At 38.7% G+C, this 25850-nt stretch overlaps 1 protein-coding gene across 1 annotated transcript in view; it reads right to left on the bottom strand.

The window, feature by feature from the left end:
• LOC114037061 (two pore calcium channel protein 2-like) overlaps positions 1 to 25850 on the bottom strand; it is a 65544-nt gene that overhangs the window by 7215 nt on the left and 32479 nt on the right. The window contains exons 5-15 of the mRNA XM_027853860.1: positions 23382 to 23498; positions 23138 to 23256; positions 22825 to 22926; positions 16245 to 16371; positions 11945 to 12146; positions 10256 to 10400; positions 6866 to 7051; positions 3744 to 3808; positions 2577 to 2664; positions 1121 to 1190; positions 7 to 226 (exon numbers count right to left, since the gene is read on the bottom strand). Of these exons, the coding sequence (XP_027709661.1) occupies positions 7 to 226; positions 1121 to 1190; positions 2577 to 2664; positions 3744 to 3808; positions 6866 to 7051; positions 10256 to 10400; positions 11945 to 12146; positions 16245 to 16371; positions 22825 to 22926; positions 23138 to 23256; positions 23382 to 23498 (1441 nt within the window). The remainder of the gene's footprint in view (positions 1 to 6; positions 227 to 1120; positions 1191 to 2576; positions 2665 to 3743; positions 3809 to 6865; positions 7052 to 10255; positions 10401 to 11944; positions 12147 to 16244; positions 16372 to 22824; positions 22927 to 23137; positions 23257 to 23381; positions 23499 to 25850) is intronic.

Genomic DNA, 25850 nt, shown 5'->3' with positions numbered 1-25850 from the left:
GGATATCATGCCACTGATTTACCACGGTGAGCTCCATCAGTACAATGAACGAAGAGGCAAGATCATTGAAATTATTCTTACAGTATCTGCTTCGGGCAAATGTTGAATCTTCCAAGGCTGGGTTCCCACAGTCCAGAGCGTGAGGATCTGTGGAACTCTCAGAGAAGAATAGGACTTTGTCTTGGAATAATTCCATCCCAATGATCGCAAACATATAGTACACCACCTGGAAAGTGAATCACTTGAGTCATTCATATCCAACAGGATGGGTGAACATTGGAAGAATGATGTTGCAAGAAAACCCAGTTAGATAACAGGTGGTCTGTTTTACAGTAAACCAAAGGGAACACATGGGAAATTGGTAGTAGTGGCTTCAACTTGAACTTATTTTTAAAAAGGAAAGCCCAAAATCCAGTTAGCCATTTGGTGGCTAATAATGGCATCATAATGATGATGCTAATAACAACAATGATGACTATAACAACATAACCTGTCCCCTCCTACCTTTCTAGTCTTCTAACACCTTACTAACCAACACATCTCTTCAATCCAGTGCCATGGCCTCCTTGCCATTCCATGAACAAGACATTCAATCTTTTGGTTCTGGGCATTTTCTTTGGCTGTTCCTTATGCCCTCCTTCTCTGCTCTCCCTATTGACCTCCATAGCTTCCTTTAAGGCCCAACTAAAATCCTGTCTTTAACTGGAAGCCTTCCCCAACCTTTCTTAATTCTAGTACCTTCCCTCTGCTAATTACTTCCTATTTCAATCATCCTTTGAGGTGATAAGGTTATTAGTACCCCCATTTTATAGATGAGGAAACTGAGGCTGCTAGTAAGTGTCTGAGGCAGGACTCAAGCACAAGTATTTCTGATTCCAAATTCATCTGTCCATTGCACTGTGATACTGCTAAGTAGCCAATCGATATAGAAATTCAGTCCAAGATTTAATCTTCTGTAAAATTAGGTTCTATAAACTATTCAATTGTAATCATTTTAAGTAACCCTGCCTTTCTTTTCTTTATCTAAAAGTTCTCCAAAGGTCTCTCAGAAGGATAGCTCTCGGGAATAGATATGTATGTGACACTTACTTTCTGATTAAACGTTACCAAGCACACTTACCAAAACAAGTCCACCAAATGTCAGCATCGTGGGGATGATATTAATTAAGGTTGTCATTATGACCCGGAATCTAAGGTCAAACAAAAGTTTCAAAGCTATAGCAAAGGTGCAGATGCACAAGAAATATGGCACATTGATTAGCCTGACCCTTTAAATGTGAAAAAAAAAAATTATCTTGTGACTTTTTCTTCTTTTAATGTCAAAAAAAGTCACTCTTTACCAAGATTTGCATTTGTAAATCTCATCAGAATCTTTGCAAGTAGACATAGATGCCTCAGTCTCATATTTTTCTCTCCATCCTCATAGAGTCTCCCTTAAAGTCTCTCAATCTATAAAGGAAAGTAATGACAGCAGACTTAATTGGAAGTGTGTGGGCATCTAGGCTACAGTTAACAGTACCTAAGAAAGCTACTGGACAAGGGCCCTAAGGGTGGGGCCTAATAGCTTATCTTGCAGGGTTGGAAAGCTTCAATATTTGCAAAACAATGTAGCAGGGAAGGAGGTCAGGGTAGCAATGGGTATCCAAGTATATAAAGAGAAAGCAAGAAGACAGAGCTGCTGGAGGGGGCAGAAAAAGACATGGGGTCAAAAGTAAATGCAAACAGGAGCTGAGAAACGTGCAGAATTTGAAGAGTCAGCAAGATGGATTGTCAAAGTGTCAATCAAAAGGGCAGACAATCAAGGCTGAGGTATAGTGGAGAGTAAATTCAAGGCACCAACAGCCAGGAAAATACCCAGGGTTTGGGAAACCTTGCTTTCCTGCCTCAGCTAACTATTCCCCTCTCATTTTGGTGAAGAACAATACTGAGGAGTCCTGCAGATGACTGAAAATTTTTGGCCAGTGGTCATTGCTGGATCAGAGAACAGCCACAGTTCTCTGGCAGAAGCATCTCACTGACGCAGGTCTGCCCAAACTCCCTGGGCATTTGTGTCTGTAGAGACCCCAGCTTCTTCATTCCTAACTCAAAAGGCAGCAAGCAGCTGATTGTATCTTTCTATAACACAAAACTAGACTGCTAGCATCAGCCTCTCTTCTTCAAAAATGCCTCATCAGTTTGTTCCCTAAACAAACTCATCTCCATCTATCCCCATACTCATTTCCCCCTCCCACTCCCACCTTCACTATTCTGATTAAGTTGAATGTATTCCCATTTCTAACGCAAGAGTATTTTCAGCCCAGAATGTTCTATTTCTTATTGCTGAGAATAGATATTATGTACCAGGTTTAGCTTGAACAGTTTTCTAACAGACCCAGGATCAAGCAATAACCCTCATCATTAACTTGTTTTGGACACACCACTCCTCCTTTCCAACCCTGAGCTCCTTCATCTGTAAAATCAGGGTTTAAACTAGATGATCTCTAGGGCCTCTTCCAATTCTAACATTCTATGAGGTAGCTCCACCATATATCACTCTTTTGAGGTTTTTTACTTATTTGTATAATTTTAGTTTTTACCTCTGAATGCTGTCAACAATTCTTATGAGCCGAAGAAGTCTCAATACAAAGACAATATCCAGGATCTGTTGACTGTTATATTCAATGACTGGAAAACAACCACACATCTGCTGATTTGCCATTATTCTGTTTATTCCTTTTATTAACAAAATTCAAACTTTTATTGGTATTAGAGGATAATTCATAGGATCATATATTTAGGACTGGAAGGGAACCCAGAAGCCATTGAATCCGATCTCCTCATTTTACAGATAAGAAAACTGAAGCTACAAGAAGTTACATGACTTGCCATGGGTCACACAACAAGTAAATATCTGAGGCAGGATTAAAACTCGAGTCTTCCTATGCCAAGTCCAGCACTCCATCCACTGTGCCAAAAAAGTGCCTCATGCTTTAGAACATGACTAGATTTGATTCTCCTTTCACTATAGAGGCAACCCTAGTTTCTCAAAGGCTGTCAGTGGAGTATAAGTTTTGGCAAGTGCAATCCAACAGTTGGAAAGGCTTCAAGTATGGGTCTAAGGAGACTGTAAGTACTTTATCTGAGGACCAGTCTAGCTCAGTTCAAACTTCTGAGAGACTTCCAGCTCTGTTTCTTTGATCCTATGAACTTACAAGCATTTCTATGTTCTTCACCAACTCATGAAGAAGATGGGGGGAATGAATGTGGCACCCCAACTCCCTCCCTCAGGAATTCCATATGCTATGGCTGAGCCTGGTACCCTCCTTGGTGTGATGATCTGTTTACCAGTAGGGCACATCTGTGAAGATTTGGCCATTTAGTATAACCCAGGCTGCATTCTATAAAGGTAGTAATGCTGAATTTCTGCCCCATATCTCTAAGAGTATGGTTGAGATTCCCATGCCTTACAATTACCTTTCTATGATTCTGAACTACTTGCCCCTAAGTAGAGAAAACTGAAAACTTCCAGTCCAACGACCAGTTTTTGACCTACCAGACAAGGAAATTTTAACATGAAAGTTAAGTAGAAGTAAATGCTATAAAAAATGTAATCAGCCATAGATTGGAAGAGATTAACCATCCCTTAAGAGTAGAGGCTACGCCTTGGTTTAAGACTGCTTTTGTGAGTCCATGGCTAACATTTGCTTAATGTCTCTCACCATCATTAGTCAGGCAACAGTAACACAGAATGATGTGGTGCTTACCTGACTTAATTGCAGCATTGGCTATTGTGGCCATCAAGGCTGCAATGATGATTAAAGAATCAAACCTAAAGAAATGGAAAAGAAATTAATGGAATGTCATTATGTTAGAATATAAGGAAAATCATTCAAAACAAAAGTCCAAGATTCATATGCTATGTTAAGGGGCATTCGCTCAAAACCAAACCAAAAAGATTCCCGAATAGCTACAGTAATGCCCAAAACAATCTGATTTTCTAATTTCAAGTAAAACTAAAACTTAGACAAAGAATGAACAAATTATCATATTCAGGTCTAACATTTATAACTAATTATCCATAATGAACTGAGTTATTAGACATATCTCGCAAGCAGTTCTTCCAATGAGAAAGAAGAGCTCATTTAGGATCTATAGTAACAGCTGTAAATATGTGGCTGTTATAGATAAACTCCCTATTTACTCTTGGTCATCAAAGAATGTCTTCTGAGGAAAACAAATAGCTAGACTTTTTTGTGACAGATGATTGCCCTTAAATGCTGCCCTTGAGCTCCAAGAAAAATTGTAATATCTGCAGAGGTTATGTAGTCAGTCAGTCAATAAACATTTATTAAGTACCTACTATTGTCCAGGGGCCGCTTAGTGGCACAATGGAGAGAGTGCCAGCCCCAGAGAAAGGAGGGCCTGAGTTCAAATCTGACCGCAGACACCTACAGGCTGTGTGATCCTGGGCAAGTTACTTAACCCTGTTTGCCTCTGTTTTGCATTCTGTAAAATGAACTGGAGAAGGAAATGGCAATCCATTCCAGTATCTTTGCCAAGAAAACCCCAAATGGGGACACAGAGAATTGGACACGACTGAAACAACTCAACACTACTGTCAAGGAACTGTGCTAAGTACTAAATCTAGTGCAAGAAGACTGCATTAGAGATGAGCCCTTGTAAAACAAAGTGGATATAAAATGAGTATCTTATACAAAGTGTTATATATAAAGTGTAGAGATAAGAGACAGCGTTAAGAGAACAGCATGAAGAGAGAATGGGCTAGAAGACAAAGCCATATCCATTAGCTTCAATCCCAACACAGCTCTGTATGTGACCTTGGGCTAGTCACTTCTCTTCTTCAGGCCTCAGTTTCCTCATCTGTAAAATGAGAAAATTGGATTAGATGATCTCTAAGGTTCCTATCAGCTCTAGGTTCTATGATCCTATGAATGTTGATCAATGAGGACGTGTCCATAAAGATTAAAACAAAAACCTCAAACTCTACCACAAAATTATGAAGAGTTGAAGCTAGCAATCACTCAGCATGCAATGGAAAACAATAATATTCAGAACTCTGTAGGCACATAGGACAAATAAGGAACTCTGTAGAAGGTCAACGGTAACAGATAGATTAGGATCGATTTGTCATAGAGAAAGATGCTTAGTTGGGGAATCAATAAATTGGATTCCAGAGGACTACAAACAGAGAATCAAGAGGCTGAAAATTCAATGGAATCTAATAGTAGCCTGGCTAGTTAGAAAAGATGGAAACAATACAATAGGCAATAATCTATACTCACATTATGAAGTGTTAAAACAATATTGTCATAGGATCACTAGACCAAGGAAATGCTGTAGATATGATGGATCTTATTTCAGCAAGGTATTTGACAAAGTTTTTTTAAGGATATACTTGCAGGCAAGGTCAAGAAATATGGACTAGAAAATTAGGATGCATCCAGAGCACACTGAATAACCATTACCAGTGTTGATTAATGGATTTATATCAACCTGAGAGGAACTCTCTAGCAATTCCCCACAGGATTCTATCCTTAGCTGTGTCCTCGTTAGCCAACACTTTTATCAACAACTTAGATGAAGTCAGAAGCATGTTGGTCGAACTCACTTATGAAAAAAACATGGTGGGGATAGCTAGCACAATGGATAGGAAATCTAGGATCCAAAATTCTATAGGGAAAGTGATTGGCTGGAATAAGATAAAAGCAACAAGATTAAATTAAGTAGGATACTTAGAGATAAAGTCCTATATTTATGTTAAAAAATAAAATCACACAAATGAGAGACTGAGAAAGATAGCTGCTATAAAAGTTTATAGTCACAGGCCAAATTAACGGAAGTACAATGGACTATGTAATGAAAATACAATGCTCCAGAACAGTGGGAGTAATAGTACCACTATATACCCTGTGCTCATCGGAGCACACCTGGAATACTGTGTTCAGGTCAGGGAGCCACATTTTAGGGGACTGCTGACCAATTAGAAGGGACTAAGAAGAGTGATTAGAATATCATGGGTTCCAGGAGCCATGTCCTCCGAAGAATGGTTAAAGAAACTTAGAAATTTAGTCTAGAAAAAAGAAACTTAGTGCTCTTCACACATTTTAATGACTGTGATTTGGCAAAGGAAATAGACTTTTTCTGTATTGCTCCAGAGGGTATAGACCAGTCACCAGAAGGAAGAGGAAGATTTCAGATCATTCTAAGCTTTAAAAGTTGTTTAAAACTGTCCATCAATGAAGAAAATTGCCTCATGAAGTAATGAGTTTCCTATCCCTGGAAGTATTCCGAGTACAGGTTCCTTCCCTGGGGAAGTGGCTGGACTAGAGTAGGAGTTATTAACTCTTTTTGGGCATGCGCTTCTTTTGGCAGTCTAGTGCAGCCTGTGGACCCTTTCTCAGAATAATACTTTTAAATGCATTCCAAATACTTAGAATGATAAAAGAAACCAATGATATTGAAATTTGGTTACCAAAATAATTTTTAAAATATGTTTACGAACCCAAGGTTGAGAACCTCTGAACTAGAGAATGCCTAAGATCTCTTTTCAACTTTAAGGATCTATGAATTCTACTCCCTACAGTGGTGTTAAATTTTAGCTGGATTGTCCAAGTCTGAAATGGAATAAGACTTTTACTGAACCAGAAGGTTTTACTGGTGAGATTTAAATCACAAGGCTTCCTAAGTCTAGTGAAACAGATGATAAATTTTAAGAATAGTTTAGACCAGGAAAGCAAACAAATTTCTCTTTTCCCTGCTTTCTATCTTCCTTTCTATCTTCCCCCTCCCATCTCTCTCTCTCTCTCTCTCTCTCTCATGTGCGCACACACACACTTTCCTCAAAGGAAGAGACATTAACACTTACCAGTTCCAGAACTGATTCCTTGCAAAAAATGTCTTAGGTTCATACGTGTATAACTTCAGGAGTATTTCAATAATATATAAAGAAAGGAAAACCCACTCTGCATAAGAAATTAATGGATTTTTCTCATCCAAAGCAATGAATACAGCATTTATTATGATAATTACATCATAAATCCAGACAAATACCCTGTCATGGGAGTTGGTAAGGGATGGGATTGGGGGTGGGGGGGGAGGAGGGGAAAGAAAGAAAGGGAGAAAAAAAAGAAAGATATAGTTATTGAATATGATCTGGTCTCAATATACAATGTCTTTGGATTATTTTGGGAAGACCTCTTTCTCTTACTTTCCCTTCTGCCCACTCCCAACAACCCCAGCGGTTTTGCCAAGGACAAATAACAGAGCCAGCATTCAATGCCAGGGTGTCTGATTTGAAATCTAGGGTTCTTTTCATCTACCTGTCTCTCTCCATCCTCTTTTTACTTACTAGCAGTAAGTGTGCTGTTCTTTGTTAGCAAAATTAAGGCCGAAGTTCAGCATTACTGAATGCAGCCCTTGAATCAATACAGACTAGGGCTAAACTATTTTATGAACTATAAATATAAGACACTATTACATATAATAAATATAAGCTATAATAATATAATAAAATATATAATCACTATAATAAATATAAATGATACATAATAAACTATTTTATTTATTTTTACAGCTACTTTTTATGATAAAAGGAATTTGACAAATATAAAATTAAGAGGAGTATTTATTTACTTAAGAGAATAAGCTATTTTCACTACTTCTGAAGCCTCCCTTAATAGCCAGAGAGATAAACGTAATATATGCAGTCTCTATAGCAAAGAGCAAGGATGAGGTGGGAAGGAATATTAAGTCACACAGAGCAGAAGATCAACTAGGGTGACAAAGAATTGCCTATTCCATGTACTTGGAAGTAATAAAATTGCACTTTTTAAAATTGTCAGTGAGTTTGAAGTATAGGATATATTGGTCTTATTTCTCATTGGTATGAATCCATGAGCTCATAATGTTTGGTCTCAGAGGTAGAGGGGACCTCAAAGCCATCTAACTCAACCTACAACTCTAGAGAAATCTCGACAACATTCTGGACATATGGTCTCCAGCTCAAGCTTCAGGAACTCTGGTAATAGAGAACTCACAGCTTCCTGAAGCTAACCATTGCACATTTGGCTAGTTCTCTAATTCTTAGAAAATTTCCTCTTTACATTAAGCCTAAATCTGCCTCTGTGACTTCTATCCATTGTTCCTAATTCTGCCCCCTGAGGTTAAGCATAACAAATCTATTTTTTTTTAATGTGGCAACTTCTCAAATATTTGGAGATGTTATCCATGCCCCCCCATATGTCTTTTCTTCTCTCAGTTAAACATCCCCAGTTCTTGAAAACAAAATAGATGTCTAGTAATTAGGGAATAGCTAATAAATGAGTTATGGTACTGAATGTGATGAAATATTCCTGAGCTGTAAGAAAGAGTATGATGACTATATGGTAACATGAGAAAACATATGAACTGATGTATGATGTGCATCATCATGTGAGCAAAGCCAGGAAAACTACATATACAATGACTACAAAATGTAAATGGGAGAATAATAACCAAAGAACAATGAAAACTGAATGCTGTTAAATTATAAACAACCAACCTTGGTCCCAAAGAAGAGATATGAGAAAGAACTTCTTTGTGGTTTCTTTATTTTATTCTTTAATATAAGAGACAGTTTTCTGGGAAAGATGGGAGGGGTGGAAAGGATAGGAATAGACAAGGATTGGACCTGTGTTTTCACTGGGAGAGGGAACTCCCAAGTCAGGAAACTCTCCACCAATGCAAGTTGGGGAAGAATACAGTGGGAAATGTAGATGACATAAAAACAAAAGATAACAACAAAAATGTATTAAAAATAAATATCTCCAGCTCCTTTAACTCATTTGGGAAAATGGAAAGCAAGCAGAGAATACCATCCAGGCTTGTTAATGCTGAATAGCTCTCACTGGCTAGAAATTGTCAAAGAAAAGTTTCCTGCCCCATAACAGATTCCCAGACTCTACATGATTTCTTAAACCTAAACATCCAACCCATTGAATGGATTTGGTTCCTTGCTTCAACTAAATACCTCCATTCCTCCAGTTTCTGAGAACCCAAAATGTTCCATCCTGCACCACACCCTTTGATCGAATTTTAAACACAATGTTGTTAGTAGGAATACAAATCAATAGCTTCCTGAAGCTAACTATTGCACATTTGGACAGTTCTCTAATTCTTAGAAAGTTTCCCCTTTACATTAAGCCTAAATCTGCCTCTGTGACTTCTATCCATTGTTCCTAGTTCTGTCCCCTAAGGTCAAGCATAACAAATCTTTTTTTTTTTTAATGTGGCAACTTCTCAAATACTTGGAGATGTTATCCATGCCTCCCCATGTGTCTTTTCTTCTCTCAGTTAAACATCCCCAGTTCTTGAAAACAAAATATCCAGTTTTATTGGATTAGAATGAGCTTCTATCCTGTTATTAGAACCATTTTATAAGCATAAACCCTACATCTGGAGAAATGCCAGATATTTTTCCTTTATTCAATTAATGTTTTAAAATGTACAAATACATAGGTACAAACACAGCATAATGGTTTATTTCTAAACATTCTTTTTGGTTAAGTACATAAGTGGTAGTAATAAAAGATAATAGACAAAATTTAAAATTCATATATATGCACCCATACATAATAGTCTGCCATTTTTAGCTAGTGTATCTAGTCCCAAACTCCTACTCCTAAGACAAAGCTAATTTACTGAGCAATAATAGTAGCTGCCATTTATAAGGTGTCTTAATATTTATGAAGTGCTCTATACACATCTTGTCTGATCTTTACAGCAACCCTCTGAGATAGGTGCTGCAGGGATTGTTATTCCTATTTTACAAATGAGGAAACTGAGGGTCAGAGAGGTGAAGTCATTGGATCAAGATCACACAACTCATGAGCCATAAGAAGCCTTGTTTGAATCCCATGTCTGTATCCAGTACTTTTTTCATTACACTACATCAGAGGTGATTTACTTGTAAACTCTGGCACTTACAACACTAAAGGCCTTCCATTCAGTCCAATGGTGATGACAGAAAGACAGAGACAGAGAAGAGAGACTGAGATAAAGAGGCAAAAAGAGAGAGACAGAGAAGAGAAATAAATAAAGAGAAGGAAGAGGAGGTGGAAGGGGGAGGGTACAGAGAGGGGAGAGAGGGACACTCCATCAGGTGAAAAAGTGCAAAGGAGTAAGGGCCAGAAAGGTAAATTTTAATACTAATGTTAATCATAAGAAACCACCTCTCATCATCACCACCAGTTCCTCCCAAAAGCAAAAACTAACTTACCTGTGTTGAACTACCTTTTGTACAAAAAGACTTCCTGAAGACTTATAGACATGGGGCATCCAGATCTCCAGGGGATGTCTTTTAAACTTTATAGTAATCACTTGAATGTTCAATAGATCAGCTAATCTTAAAAAGCACTTTTTGTCTGCAATACAAAAATGACCCCAGATATTCATGGAAGCATCCACACCAAGGTCAACCTGTAAAGTCTAAATCTCACATAAAGGAAGGATGGGGAAGGGTGTTCATTATACTTCCCTAACTTAGCTAACATAGGTTTTTAGAGCTGGGAGGGCAGGACCATTTCTAATGGGTAGAAGTTAATGATCTTTAGGATCATCTCATTTAATTCCCTCATTTTATATATGAAAAAACTGAGGTCCAGAGATGTGACTTGGCCAAAGTCATATATGACAGAATTAGAATTAGAGCCCAGGACTTGTTATTTCTAATATTATGTTATCTGTAACATATCATTCTTTCTCCAATTATTCAGTCAACTAACATTTAAGTAGCTACTATATTCCAGGCACTGTGCTAAGGACGGAGCACCAGATTCACTAGTGGCAGAGAGAGTACTCATGTTTGCCAAATGACTTGGAGTATGATTTCGATGAATTATTACATACTTCAGCCAGGTTAATTCTAAAATGTTTTCATCATGTTACCCTTCTACTCAGAAACTTTCCCTGACTTTCTATTGCCTACAGCAGGGGTGGGGAACCTACAGCCTCAAGGCCACATGTGGCCCTCTAGATCCTTGAGTGCGGCCCTTTGACTGAATCTAAACTTCACAGAACAAATCCCCTTAATAAAAGGATTTGTTCTGTAAAATTTGGACTCAGTCAAAAGACTTTTCTTCAACCATAGAGATAGAATTCATTCTCTTTCATTCTTCTACCAGCCCTTCTAGACTTCCAAACCAGGCCTTCTCTACTGGTATTCATCCTGGAACTCGCCTTGGCACTGGAGGCCTCCTTGCCCAGTAATAGCCTGACATTCTTGTGGCCTGCTCACCTTGGAAAACTCCTCCACAAGGCCTGCCCCCTTCTCCCATTGCTAAGTTCCTTCTGGAGTCTCCATTTTGTGGAAGGGCTGAGGCAGGCCTGCCTTCATTCTCCCCCCAACTTTATTTCTTATTTTTTTGACTTACGTTCCCCTCAATCCACTCTTCCCACTCCCACCTCCCAACCTCCCACCTTCCTTGTCAGCTCCCTTTTGTGTTGTCTTTCCCCCTTAGAATGTAAGCTCCTCGAGGGTAGGAACTCTATTTCTGTCATGCTTGTTTCTTCAGAGGTTAGCACACTGCCTAGCACATAGTAAACATTTAATAAATGCTTGTTTCCTTCCTTCTTTCCTTCCTAGTTTCTTCAGCTGGTGGGAGGCAGTGTGGTACATGAAGACTGTGGAGTCAGAGGACCTGGATTCAAATCCCATTACTGATACTCACAACTACACTAGGCCTCTCTAGATCCATGATCCTCATATGCATGGTTAGCTATCCCCCCCACAATTCTTCTGTTCTCACGCTCTGACTTGTCCCACAGGCAGCCTGTCAGAATAGACTTGAATGTTTGACATTGTCCCTCACCTCTCCTCATCCTTTTTATAAGGGTCAGTTGCAAGACCAGAGGGCCACTTTATTAATTTAATAATTATTAATAATTAATTTAATAATCTGCTACTCACCTACATATCCCTTCTGTTCCTCATCAGATATCCTCAAAAGGAGCTCCCGGTGGGAATTGCTGATGTCAGGTGCCACTATCTTAACTAACTGCTTCCACTGGGCTTCCTTAACAACAAACTCGGTGCCCTCCTTGGTCTTCAGAATGTTGAAAGCCTCTATCATTTTGTGACGTTTCATGTAAGCCAGTTTGCGAACCTCATTCTAAAAAACATGGAGAATTTTTTTTTAAGAGAAAGACAGGTTCATATTTAACCAGCCTTGTGGTAACTCTGTGGTCTAGCCCACCTGGTCTTTTCTTTATTCCTTCCCTGTAGCTCCATTCCCCATCTCTGTGTTTTTGTACCCAGCCATACCAGATGCCCTCCTATCTCAGAGAGCCTCTGTCTTCCATTAAGATTCACTATCTTCTCCAGGAAGCCTTACCTGATACCTCCAACTGCTAGTCCCTTCCCTTCCAAACTATCTTGGATATAGCTACTTTGTATACATTTGTGTTTTATTCACCTTGTATTTATGCTATTGAACATATATTTATGTATTTTTATATATACTTGTCTCCCCCATTAGAATGCAAGTTCCTTATCACTTAGAACTTGTTTCATTCTTTATACTTGTATCCTTAATTCCTAGCACATTGTAGGTATTTAATAAAATACTGATGGATTGATACTGACATAGAAACAAATTAGAAATAGAAATTGATCCTATGTTCACGCATGATGAATAACCACTTCTTCTGTGCCCTGGATGCACTTACTCCTCCCCCTTTGGCATAAACAGAAGCCACCTTACCTGTGTTCAGTGTATGTGTAAGTTCTGGTAAAGACTGACACTTTAAAGGGCTGAAAAAGAGTAGCAGATGACAGATAGCTTGGGACTTGTCTATCCAGCAAGAGAGAAGAAGTGTAAATGAAAGAAAATCAGGGGTGTTTCTAGGAGAAAGCCCTAGAATTAAGTTAATCAGGTCAGGAGGGAAAGGAAGAAGACAGCTTGGGAAGTTAGGCTAGACAGGATAACTCTGAAGGTCGGGAATACTGGCTGTGGAGACCAATAGAATGTCAGCTCCTTGAGGGCAGGGACTGGCTCCCCTTTTTATTTGCATCTGCAGCACCTAGCACACATGGTAGATACTATAAATACTCGCTAATTCATAAAGAACAGCTAACTTAGTGTGTCAGGCATCATTTTAACAATATTCAGTATGAAACCTGAAGTTATGCCTAGAGAACTAAGAAAATGACATTGTTTCGTCCAGGACCTGGGAAACTAGAGAAACCAACTCCAGTGCATCACAGAAGAAACAGAGATACTAGGAAGGGAAACCAGATTTCCTGTGGAGCCAGGCAAGAAGACCTAAACTGGGAAAGAGTTGGACTCTTTTTTTTTTTACTCTGTCTATCATCTTTTAACCTATATAGTTTGTATTCTTTGAATCTTTCTATTACAGTGGTACTGGTGGGGTATAACCTCCATCCCCCATGGGTCTAACCCCATGAGAGCCCATTAGGATGGCTGTATAAGGGGTCTGGTGTGTGCCAAAACTCCTCCGACAACTCTGGGGTCATGTGGGGCTCACCGCTGAAGGGCTCCCTCTTTGATATAACATTCAACCTCCAGGGGCCTTAGTTTCTTTTTCATCTATAAAATGAGATGAATGCATTATATAATCTTTGAAGTTCCTTCCAATTCTAAATCTATGAGTCTAAGAATTCTCCAAAGTACCCAAATGATATATAATTGTGTTCTAGGTAATGAACAAGAAAACACAGAAATGAACAAGAAAATTTTTAAATTAACAAAGCCAAGTAGATAATTTTGTGTTACTGTATTGCTCTGAATATGCTACAGACTGTGCTACATAGCTGTATTCTTCCCATGAAATCTGGCTGATAGAAAACCCAAACTGAGTATCTAAAATTAGTATTCTATTGCAACATATTCCTATAGATTGTTCTTCCTTTCAAAAAGATCTCATTTTAGGGATACAGCCTATGTTCAGTCCAAAATAATAATTTTTTTTAAGGTTTCATATACTTCTAATTCGTCATTCTGCCTTAAAGGTGTATCCAGATTCTCTGGAAATGCTTCTGAAATGCAAAGATGATAATAGTTTTTGTCTTTACACTCCCAGAGTCCAGCACATGGTAGGACTTTAATATATGCTTGATCAAGTGAATTAAATTCTCAAAGGTAGTAAACTCTGGCAGATCCTAGCCAGAGAAGATTCACATGTGAACCTAGTACGTTTCAAGTGTCTGAGGCCGGATTTGAACTCAGGTCCTCCCGACTCCAAGGCTGGAGCTCTATCTACTGCGCCACCTAGCTGCCCCTAAAATTCTTCTTCTTTTTTTTTTTTTTTAAATGAGGCAGTTGGGGTTAAGTGACTTGCTCAGAGTCACCCAGCTAGGAATTATTATGTGTCTGTCTTTGTTTCTGTTGATGAGAACCAGCCTAGCTAAGTTTGAGAGGGTAATTACATCAGGGTTGTTCACTGCAGAATGCATATTTTTGGACAAGCCAACCCATGAAGTCACCTTCATAGGGCATGGTGAGAATCTCCACTAACAGAAGGAGTATCCACACTGATAAATCACACGTTCTTCAAGTAAAATTCCAATTTTTTTTTTTTTTACCAAACATTATAGTAGATAGGGAGCCAGCCTTGGGGTTAGGAAGACCTATAATCAAGCACTCCCTATAATACCCACGGGTCATGTGACCCTGGGGTAAATCATAACCTCTTGGTGCCCCAGCCAACTAATTGCAGAGCAAGTACTAATCTGGAATTCACAGGAAGCATCCTAGAACAATGAAATCGTAGGTCTAGTCTCCCCCTCCTCCTCCTTTCCTCTTCTCCCCTTGTCCTACTCCTCCACTCCAACACACACACACAGCACACGTCTTTTCCATATTTTTTTTGGCTAGGCAATGTGGTTAAGTGACTTGCCCAGGATCACATAGCTAGTAAAGTGTCAAGTGTCTGAGGCCGGATTTGAGCTCAGGTCCTCCTGATTCCAGGGCAAGTGCTCTATCCACTATGCCACCTAGCTGCCCTGTCGTATTTCTAAACATAATAAAAATAATAGCGGCTAACATTTGCATAGCACTTTAAGATTTACAAAGTGTTTTATATATATTATCTCATTTGACCCACGCAACAACCCTGTGAAGAAGAAGCTATTATTACCTCTATTTTACAAATGATGAAGAAACAGAATCCAAGAGAGCTTAAGTGATTTTGCTCAAGGTCATACAGCTAATCCTCTGAGGAGGATTTGATGCCAGGTCTTTCTGATTCCAAGTCCAGTACCCTGTCCACTACGCCACTTAGTGACCATTAAGGATGGTGAAAAGTGTCCTATTTAGCAGAATGAAGGATCTATGCCTTCAGCATCCTTGGGGAACTCGTGGTATAGGAATTCTTTTTATTAACATGGACTAGAAAGCCATCAATAACTTAGCAAATGAATTCTAGGAAGTTGCCTGAGATTTCTGAAAGCTTAAGTGACTTGTCTAGGGTTACCTAGCTAGTATCAGAAGTACAATTTGAACTTTAGTCTTCTTGACTCCAAACTCAACTGCCATGCCACGCTATAAAAAGAAGCAGCACTTTATCTTTATTTATTTTTTTTGGTGAGGCAATCAGGGTTAAGTGACTTGCCCAGGGTCACACAGCTAGTACGTTTCAAGTGTCTGAGGCCGGCTTTGAACTCAGGTCCTCCTGACTCCAAGGCTGGAGCTCTATCTACTGCACCACCTAGCTGCCCCTAAAATTCTTCTACCTTTTTTTTTTTAAAATGAGGCAGTTGGGGTTAAGTGACTTGCCCAGAGTCACCCAGCTAGGAATTATTATATGTCTGAGCCCGAATTTGAACTCAGGTCCTCCTGACTCCAGGGCCGATGCTCTATCCACTGCGCCACCTAGCTGCCCAATTTGAAATATCTTTAGATGCCGCAAAGCTAGATGGTGGAGGACGAACAGGTATTTCATGGCATCATTTAATTTTAATGACATTTCTTAGAGCTTCATCAAGCAATTACGTCTCCGCTGCATAGAAATAACTCAAGCATGAGTGGGAGCACAATGACCTAAAAAAGGAAGCCTCTTTCCCACATTAAGCTCTTGGGTGATAAGCGACAGATGAGCTCAGCAGTAAAACAAGGGGAAAATCCCTAGAATTCTGAGGCATGTTTTTCACAATAGTAAACAAAAAACCCCTATAAATGCATTGGTCGTCATTTCTTTGCCCCAGCACACAACAGCCAACGTTTCCAGCCCTTTTGCTTTCTTTACTTTACCTTTAAATGCTTTCTGTAGTTGTTATACACAACAGCTAGAAAGACAGACATGAAGATGTAGGTATTGATGACAATGTAGGTTATGAAAAAAAGAGAATATCGCCAGTCTAAGTTGTAAGCTGGCATCCTAAAAAGGAACAAAACAAAGCAAAATTTAATTGTTTTTATAGCAACACATTTTGGATTTTAATCTTAATCATTCTCTTCACCTGCTTACTGTGCTTCTCTGAGGCAAATGACTGCTCATACATGTGTGGAGCTAGGATCTGAGGCAGTTCACTGTAATGGAAGAGCCTTGGGTGGGGTGGTAGGCGACCAGACTCCTAGTGCAGGCTCTCCCACTGCCCCACTCTAGGACCTTGGATAAATCACTTCTTTTCTCTGGAGGTCAGTTATCTCATTTGAAAAATGAAGGGATTGCATAAGGTTGTCCCCAAAACCCCTTCCAGCATCTGTCTCCTTGATTTCTACGAGGGTCACAGGGAAAACTGCCCTTCATACATGGCATAGACAATGCCTAGCACAGTGCCCGTTACACAGTAGGTATTTAATAAATGGATTCGTTGATCTGCCCTCGTGAAGTTAGATCATTGTCAAAGATGCCACTGTCACAGTGGAAGAGGATACACAGAGCTGAGCTGAACTCCCCTGGTCACTTCCGGGGATTTCCAGGAACTTCAGAACCAGAAGATCCTTCTAGAGATCATCTAGTCCAACCAATACTCGGATTTCACAAAGTTAAATAAATTTCTGTATTTCCCTTCTATCATCGTGCAACATGTGTTAGGTCCCTCGAGGATTTTGTCGGCTCCTAGATGAAAGCAGGAGCATGTGATACTCAAGGAAGACTAGCACTAGATCTCAAATCCCTGGATGTTTCTTCTGCTTGTGTTTCTTTCTCTCTGCATAGGTGAAAAACACTATCCTGGGATAGAAGTAGCCTCAGAGACAACCTCATGAGTTCATGAAATCAGGAGCTCCTAATTCCCTCAGTCAAAACCAATTAGTAGCAAAAGTTTTCCGCAACTATGTACCATTTTCATAGAAGATGATCACTGCCAAGAGGATGAGCCCAAGCCAAACCTGGCTTGCCCAAACACAAGAACATTGAGGCAATTGTTCTGATAGTGCAGAGCTGAGGGAAAGATAAAATAACTGCTTAATTAGCATCCAATAAAATGTTTCAGATTTTCAGTGTTTTGAGGATTAACTTCCCAGGAAAGTATAATAGGACTTGTGGGTTATGGTATCATGTTTTAAGTCTTTGTCAGTGTACATTTATGAGTCTTCTGACCATTTCTTTTTTGTAGAAGAAGCAAATAGCTATCCTATACCTGGTACATAAAGCATTTTGAGTACCTGATTAACTTCCTTTGGGAGGGACCCTGAGATATGAGCTAAACCTAAGTCTTAAGTGGTTTTCTCTGAGACTGCAGTGTGGGTGAGGAGCATAGAAAGACAGGAAGAAAGAGTCATGCACCCCTCTTTAGCGAGCAGGCTCCCCCAGGACTGAAGCTGGTCTGAATATGAGGCCAGAGCCAGAGAGCCTTGGTGGAAGAGATGGTCTTTTGTTACATCATCTGCAATTTATTCCTTTGGGTTAATTGTTACATCTCTAGGTAGTTGCTTTTAATATTAAAATGGTCCTGGAATAAGTAGCATATAAGAACTCCCATTGGCATATCAAGCTGTTACTTAGGGGCGGAAAGACTTAGAAAAAAATCTGGAATAGAAAATAGGCTTTAAATGTTTCAGAATATCTGCATTTTTTTATCTCCCATGATGCTTCTGATTTTTAAAGAATTCAGCTTGGCTCTACTTCCTTAATTTAAGAACTTGCTATTACTTAGTATTAAAAATTCAATTCATTAAAATGTTTATTAAAAACCTAGCACATTCAAAGTATCGTGCTGGATATTATCATGATTTAAGATAAATTAAACATGTTCTCTTGTCCTCAAGGGGCTTACTCAAGTCTAGTAGGAACTATATGACATACATAACTATAGGCTTATATTATTTCACATTATAACAAAGATGCTAACAAAGTACTATTTAAATAGAAAAGAATGATAAGGCAGGAAAGGAGAAGCAATTTTTTTTTCAACCAGTGAAGGTTTCATCTAGTTCAGTTCAATCCAGCAAGCATTTATTGAGTGCCTATACTGCGTAAGGCACTATTCTGGGTGCTGAAGATTCAAAGAAAAAAACAAGTTGAAGACCCAAAGTAAAAATAGTCCCTGTCCACAGAGAATTTACATTCCTCTATAGAGTTTTAATATGTAAACAGATCAGGTATCATGATAATTTAAGGAAGGGGGAAAGGGCAATAATAATTAAAGGGATCAGGAAGGGTTTTCCATAAGAGGTGGTACTTGAGCTAAACATTTAAAGGAGCTCAGGATCCAAAGAGGCTTAAATAGGGAAGGAGTATATATATTCTAGGAACACAGGATAGCCTAGGCAAAGACATGTAGGTGGGAGATGAAATACCAAGTTCATGGAAAAGAAAATAGTTCAGTTTGGCTAGAATATAGAATGCATGAAGGGGAATAATGTGCCACAAGCCTGGAAAGGTAGGTTGGAGTCAGTTTGTGATGGGCTTTAAATGTCAAACAGAAATTTGTATTTTATCCTAGAGCCAATAAGGAATGATTGAACTTTCATGAGTAGAGGAGTGATGTGATCCAATGTATACTTTAAGAAAATTACTTTGTCCTATTTAGAGACTAAATTGGAGAGGACAGAGGCTGGAGATAGGAAGGACAATTAAGAAGCTACATCAATAGTTTAAGTGAAGGGGAATGAAGGACCAAACTAGGGTGGCATCTGTGTGAATTAACAAGGACAGGTTGTGAGGAAGAATCTATAAATACTTTGAAAACTGATTGGATATGGAAGGAGAGGAAAATCAAGGATGACCCAGAATTTTTGAACCTGAGTAACTGGAAGGATGGCAGTGCCTTCAACAGAAAAAGGGATATTTGGAGAATAGGCAAGTTTAGCAGAAAACAATGAGTTCCAGATTGGACATGCTGAGTTTGAGTTGCCTATGAAACATCTAATTGGAAATGTCTAATAGAGATTCAGTAATATGGTACTGGAGAAAAGGTCAGAACCTTGGGGACATCCAGGGTTAGGGGGCAGGACATGGGTGATGATTGATCAAAGGATAATGAGAAGATATGATTAGAAAAGTAGGAGGAGAACCAAGAGAAAGTATTATCACGAAACCCCAAAGAAAAGAGAGTATCAGGGGAGTCAATGTCAGAAAGTTTAAGGATGAGGAGTTAACATTTGACCTGGGCTTTAAAGAAACGGTCAGATTTTACCAGGTAGAAATGGAAGTGAAGGAAGGGAAAGAAGATTCTGATTCAGATTCTACTGCAAACAGGACTTCTATACCTTCTTACCTCAAGTTGAAGTAGCACACAGAGCGTGTGCTATGGCTAGCAACTTAATCCTGCATAACATATGCAGTAGGGGAAGAAAAACTGACAAATTAATTCATTACTGAGGACACAACAGAAACAACAATTCTTCTTTGAGACAAACAAATGCTTCATGTCACTAAGATTCCTGCCTTCTATTAAAGACATTAGGGTTCATATTTTTTTAATTTCCACAAGAATGCCTCCATTTCCCATACCTCATATTTTCTAATAGGAAAGCAGGCTCAGAAAATATTCTCCTGTGATTTCTTCACCAGTAATCAAGCTACAAAATGAGGGCACTTCACAAATAAAGATATAAACAGAAAGAGTTTGCCAAGGATTTCCCCCAACTTTGAACAATCGCCTGGCTCATAAATCTCTTCTCTCTTGATTCCCAGAACTTCAGAACCAGAAGATCCCTTTAGAGATCATCTAGTCCAATCAGTACTCAGATTTTACAAAGTTAAATAAACTTCTATATTTCCCTTCTATCATCGAGCTTCAAACATCATCATTCATGTGAATGAGCCCTCCAACATCCTGACCCTACCATCCCTTGACTCGAACACCAAAGTCCTTCAGCTCCACTCTAACCATTCATCAGTAGAATTGTACCTTGAACCTTAGCATTCAAAACTATACTACCTGACTGCAACCTCCTTCAGTCCTGCTGAACATGTTCTTCATGCTGGTCACTTCTCTTAGTGATCTTGCTATCCTCCTAGTCTAAATACTCTTCTGGCTTCACTGTCACAAGGTTCTTGATAGCACCTTGGCATTTCTTGGCTACTTGATCTCTCATTATATCTTCTCTATTCATTTATATTGTTGGGTAGACCCCAATCTCTGCTCCCCAGACTGCCAAGCAATTCTGGAATAAGTCATGAAAACAATGATTGAGTCAACTGTGAGTTCATATTATTTACCACCAGTTGGATTATAATTAAAACTTGGAAATTAGGTCTTATTCTCATCATTAAGGCTATGTAAGACTAGAAAAAGAAGGTGGGCTGGGAGAATGAAGGAAAGTAGTCCTGGGTGCTGCCTTATTATCTGCAAAATATTAAGAGAATTAGCAATAGACACCAAGATATTGAATGGATCCTCTCTAGAGGATTTATTGAAAGCTATGGATAAAGAATCACTCAGAATGGGGCATGAAGGAGTTTTAATCTGTACTGGTAAAGGAAGAATTCATGATGATAAGAACATGAATTCATCAAATTATCAAAGTATTAATTCCCTATTACATCATCCATGACCGATCCATATCTTCCCCACAAATTCTGCCTCTTAGAATCACTTTCCCTTCCAAACACATCTCTAGTATAAACTTCTACATGAAGCCTTTCCTGGGTCCCATCAGCTACTAATGACTTTCCCCTCCGAAAATGTCACCTTGTATTTGTAGCACCCCTTTCTAGGCTACCTCCCCATAAAGCAACTATTACCCTCAGGTTCAAGGGTACAGGGGAATGATCCATCCCTACCAGTATGCTTTTTTTTAACAGTTAACCAACTGACTCAAAGTAAAGGTGTTTACTAAGATAGCAAAGTAAGAAGAGAAGTTACAAAACATCCCTCTTTTCCCTCCCTTCCCCATTGACCTAAGGAACACTCCCCTAAGTCCACAGGAAGAGTGGACACAAACTGAGAGTATAATGTCAGTCAAGCACTCAAATAGGAAACACATATGGCCAAAGTAATTCATGCCTATGGTACTGCAAGACCGCACAGTGAGTTTTTTTCCTCATATAATCGTCATGTCGTTGCCCTATGGGCATAGCATCTCCTGAGTAAGCTACTTCACAGGGTTTCCTAGATCTACTCCTCTCTCCAGCTGAACTGTCAACTTCTAAGGCTAATTCTCCCTCATATCCACAGTCAGCTTTCTTCTCTGCTGCTGAGGAAGACATTCTCATTCCTTGATTCTGCTTCCTGCTTGGAAGGCTATCTCCTTGAGTCTATCTGGAAACTGGCTTTCTGCTCCCTGTCTCAAACTGAGAATCTCAGTCAATTTGAGTTGCTTCTTCCAATTCAATCAAACTTTTTCCCACATTGTAAAACAATACAGGGTATAGGCACCTAGTTATACTTAACACTTAATTGTCTGCCCCTTGCTTTATAGGATTATATCTCTAATACGCAAATTTTTATTTTGCATATATTTTTATGCACATCTTATCTTTGCTTATAAACTTGTAAGTATCTAGAGGGCAAGGAATTTCTTTTTTTTTTCTTATGTCCTCAGAACATAGTAAAGTGCCTGGCACATAGAAAATGCTTAAAAATGCTTATTGATTGATTGATAAAAGCTAATTCATTCTCTAAGCTTCATCTCAAATGCTACCTCCTCCACAAAACCTATCCTAATCTCACTAACCAGAAGAGATTTCTCCTTCTTTGACACTCCCACAACATCTTACCACATTATCTATTATTATTATTCCTCATCTCCATCTCATTAGCTTTATTTGTATCCATGTCTTATCTTTCCTATTAGAATATAAGTTCTTTGAGAGAAGAAACTAAATCTTAGTCATCATTGTATTCACCGATGGGGGACCCTGAACATAGTAGGTACTTAATAAATGCTGAATAGATGAGTCTCTTTTCTTTTCAGTTCAAATATACAGAATTCATCATGGCTTATCCCCTGTAGGTGGAACTTATAGAATCAATTCTTCATTCCTCAGCACTCATGATCACAGCATGTTGGTCTTGTAGAGAGGGGAGGAAGGAAACTTTTCCTAAAAAAAAAATCAATATCTATATGGCATGAGTCTCTGAAAGAAAGAATTCAAGTTCCAACAGTAAAACCTTCCTATATCTATAAATTAGCTGAACAGATTTAAATTTTAAAAATATTTTTCCAACACTATTCCCATGTTAGCTGGTACTATGCTCCACCAAATAAATAAATATCATAAATAAGTAAATATCATAGCATCCTCCCTATTTCATGGGTCTTCCCCATCACCCATTTAGAGAGAATACACAAAATATTCATTTTTCACAATATGCCTTGGTCAGGAGATTCCCCACATTAAAAACTACCTCTATTCTGCTAACATGCACTTATGCTCAGGTAACTAAATCAAATTATTGACATTAATACAATGAAGGAAAAATAGTGAAATACATACATGACATCAGGGCTGTTAGCAGTGGTCACCAGCACATAGAGATCAAACATTATATCTAGGAGATTTGTAAAATAGGATGATCCTTCCACTGTTTTAAGATTCCTAAAGGGAGAGAAAGAGAGAAGAAAAAAGAAACACACACAAGTATAAGAAAGGTGAACAATGGACCCATAAATGTACTTTTTAACCTTGCAGGGATGTGGTTGTAACTGTCCAGTGATAAAGTCACCTTCTGATTTAAGAGTCCGTCTTGGATAAGGGATAACTCAAATGTAGGAGGGCCCAGAAGAGAAGATTCTAGCAGCATCCTTACCTATCACCAAACAATTTCAGGGCCATAAGGGAGAACATCAACACATTGAACATGAGCAAGAGAAATACATAGAGAACCTCTGGCAAAGTGTTCCGGATACTTCGGAAGACTCTTCGAATCTGCCAAGACAAATATTTAATTTTACTCTGGATGCAACCAAAACTACCAATCTGACTTCTCCTTGAGAGAAATTAGCTGTCTATTCAAGAAAAAAAACTGTAACATATCAAGCCAACCCTCTTACCTGACGACTTTCAGGGAAGTTGATTAAGAAGAGAGGTCTCAGGAATCTTGACCATCGGACACTGTGGATGTTGAAGACTCTAAGAGATCCATAAATAATCAGATCTAACAAGGTCAGCTATAAAAGAAACAAAGCAAGAAGTTAGAAGAGGACTAATGGAGGGGGAAAAGGCTAACAATAAATAGTTTTAGGGAGAAAACACTAAAATACAATGAAATCTCATTAATTTAGATTTTCTAATTCAGATTGTGTCACTTTTGGATGGGATTACGCTATGGTTTACTTTATCCCAGAGACAAGAGGGTTAGCTAACCAAGCAATTAATAGATGTTGTCCTAGTATTTAATTGGTGCTCAGATCTTCATAGAAAATCAAAAAGCATCAGGACATGGTGGCCCATGCCCATAATCCCTATTACTAGGGGAAGCTGAAGCTGGCAGATTACCTGAGTTTGGGAGTTCTGAGCTTTGGAAGGGATAAAGTCAATCAGTTGTCCTCACAAAGTCTAGCACTACAATGTTGAGTACCTGGGAGCGGAGGACCACCAGGCTGCCTAAGGAGGAGTAACCAGCCCAGCCTGGAAAATGGAGCAGCTTAAAGCTTCTATGGGGCAGCTAGGTGGCACAGTGGATAGAGCACTGGACTTGGAAACAGGAAGAGTCATCTTCCCGAATTCAAATCTGGTCTCAGACACTTAATAGCTGTGTGACCCTGGGCAAGTCACTTTTCCCTGTTTGCCTCAGTTCCTTATCTATAAAATGAGCTGGAGAAGGAAATAGGAAACCACTCCAGTATCTTTACCAAGAAAACCCCAAATGGAATCAGAATCAAACACAACTGAAAACAACTGAACAACAATAACAAAGCGTTGGTATTGAGGCCATGGGTGGCTTTAGTACTTTTAGCCCAGGTGAGATAGGGAGACCTAGTCCAAGGAAAAGAAAAGGAAAAAAGAAAAGGAGGGGAGGGGAATGGAGGAAGGGAGAGAAATGGGGGAGGAGGAGAGAAGAGGAACAAAATATCATTTATTGAGTGTCTCCTATACCCAAGATACTAACAATACAAAACAATTTTATTAAGCACCTCTACTAGATGCTAGAGATGAAAAGATAAAAATAAAACTCCCTTCCCTCAAGGTGCTTAATTCATCATGCACATATAAAGGAAATACAAAAGAAATAAGTAAATGAGTTGCGTGTACATATATAAGCATATAGAAGATACTACAAAATAAATGCAAAAATACAAAGCAAGGGGGAAGAGAAAAATAACTAAGTATAAGCCTCAGTCTGCTCTCAAGGGGATTAAAATCCACTTGATGAGATGAGACATATGCCTAGCACTGCATATTTTATTTTGGATGGATTAAAGTTTCATGTCTGTTACAGGCCTATTCACTTCAAAGAATGAAAGTGACAGAGAAATCTTTCACTCCTACTCCTAACCCTATTTCTAAACAGTCTTTTAGGTGTTTTTTAAAAAAAAGTTATTTCCACTTCATTTCGTGTTAAGATTGGAAAAATCCAGGTAATAAATCATGACTTTACAACAAGGAAGCAGAGAGTGGTCTCTCTCGGCCATAAAGATAGATTGAAACATATGTTTCAGACATGGCCAATTCGTTGACTTTTTGCTTGACTGTACTTATTTGTTAGAAGGGAGGGTTCAACTGGTGCAAGGACGCAGTCACTGCGGACTGAGTGATGTTTTAAAAAAAAAAAAGCAAAACATTCAATGGCAAAACATTTTTTTAAAAAAAGTAAAACAAAATAGTTAAATAGTTAAAAAGAAAAAAAACTGCCAAATAAGATTACTTTAAAAGAATACAAGAGATACAAACATCGAAGGGAAAGGGAACAGATTTTTCCCCCTAAATATAATGCATATAAGCATAAGCACAAGATATAAGAGAAGTAACATACTAGAATGATTTTTTAAAGGATCAGTTTCTACAAAGGTTCTACAAAGCCATAGGTATGAAACAGTACATATAATATCAGACTTTTTTTCAATGTATTGAATGGCTTTGCTGACTTCTTCCTCTTCTTCCTTAAAAAAAAAAAATCCCAAAACTTTTTAATAAAGGATGGGACTCTGGGAGGAGGGAAAGAGGAATGCAGGGGAAATGTAGGTGATGTAAAAGCAAAAGATATAAATTAAAATCAATTTTTCCCCAAAGGTCAATTTCATCATCTTTGATGATGTGATACTTTGAGAAATATTTCCACAAACTCTACAATATCTTCCCTTTCTTTTTCCCACTCCAATTTTCCTCTACCTGTAACATTTATCATTAAACACAAGGGCCGTAAAGGCATATATTAAGTTTGGCTTCTGTACGTGACACAGTGAAAATTCAGGTTATTTTTTTTTTAAAGAGAGACACAGACAGTGACCAACTTTCACAAACATTGACCTGACTTGTGATTCTCCCTTTCCCCAGAATTTAAACCAAACCACAACTTCCTG

The sequence above is a fragment of the Vombatus ursinus genome, unplaced genomic scaffold (assembly GCF_900497805.2).
Source record: "Vombatus ursinus unplaced genomic scaffold, bare-nosed wombat genome assembly UNPS02010219.1, whole genome shotgun sequence".
Lineage (NCBI taxonomy): Eukaryota > Metazoa > Chordata > Mammalia > Diprotodontia > Vombatidae > Vombatus > Vombatus ursinus.
Note: the sequence above shows the minus strand (reverse complement) of the source record. Positions and strands in the feature narration are given on the sequence as shown.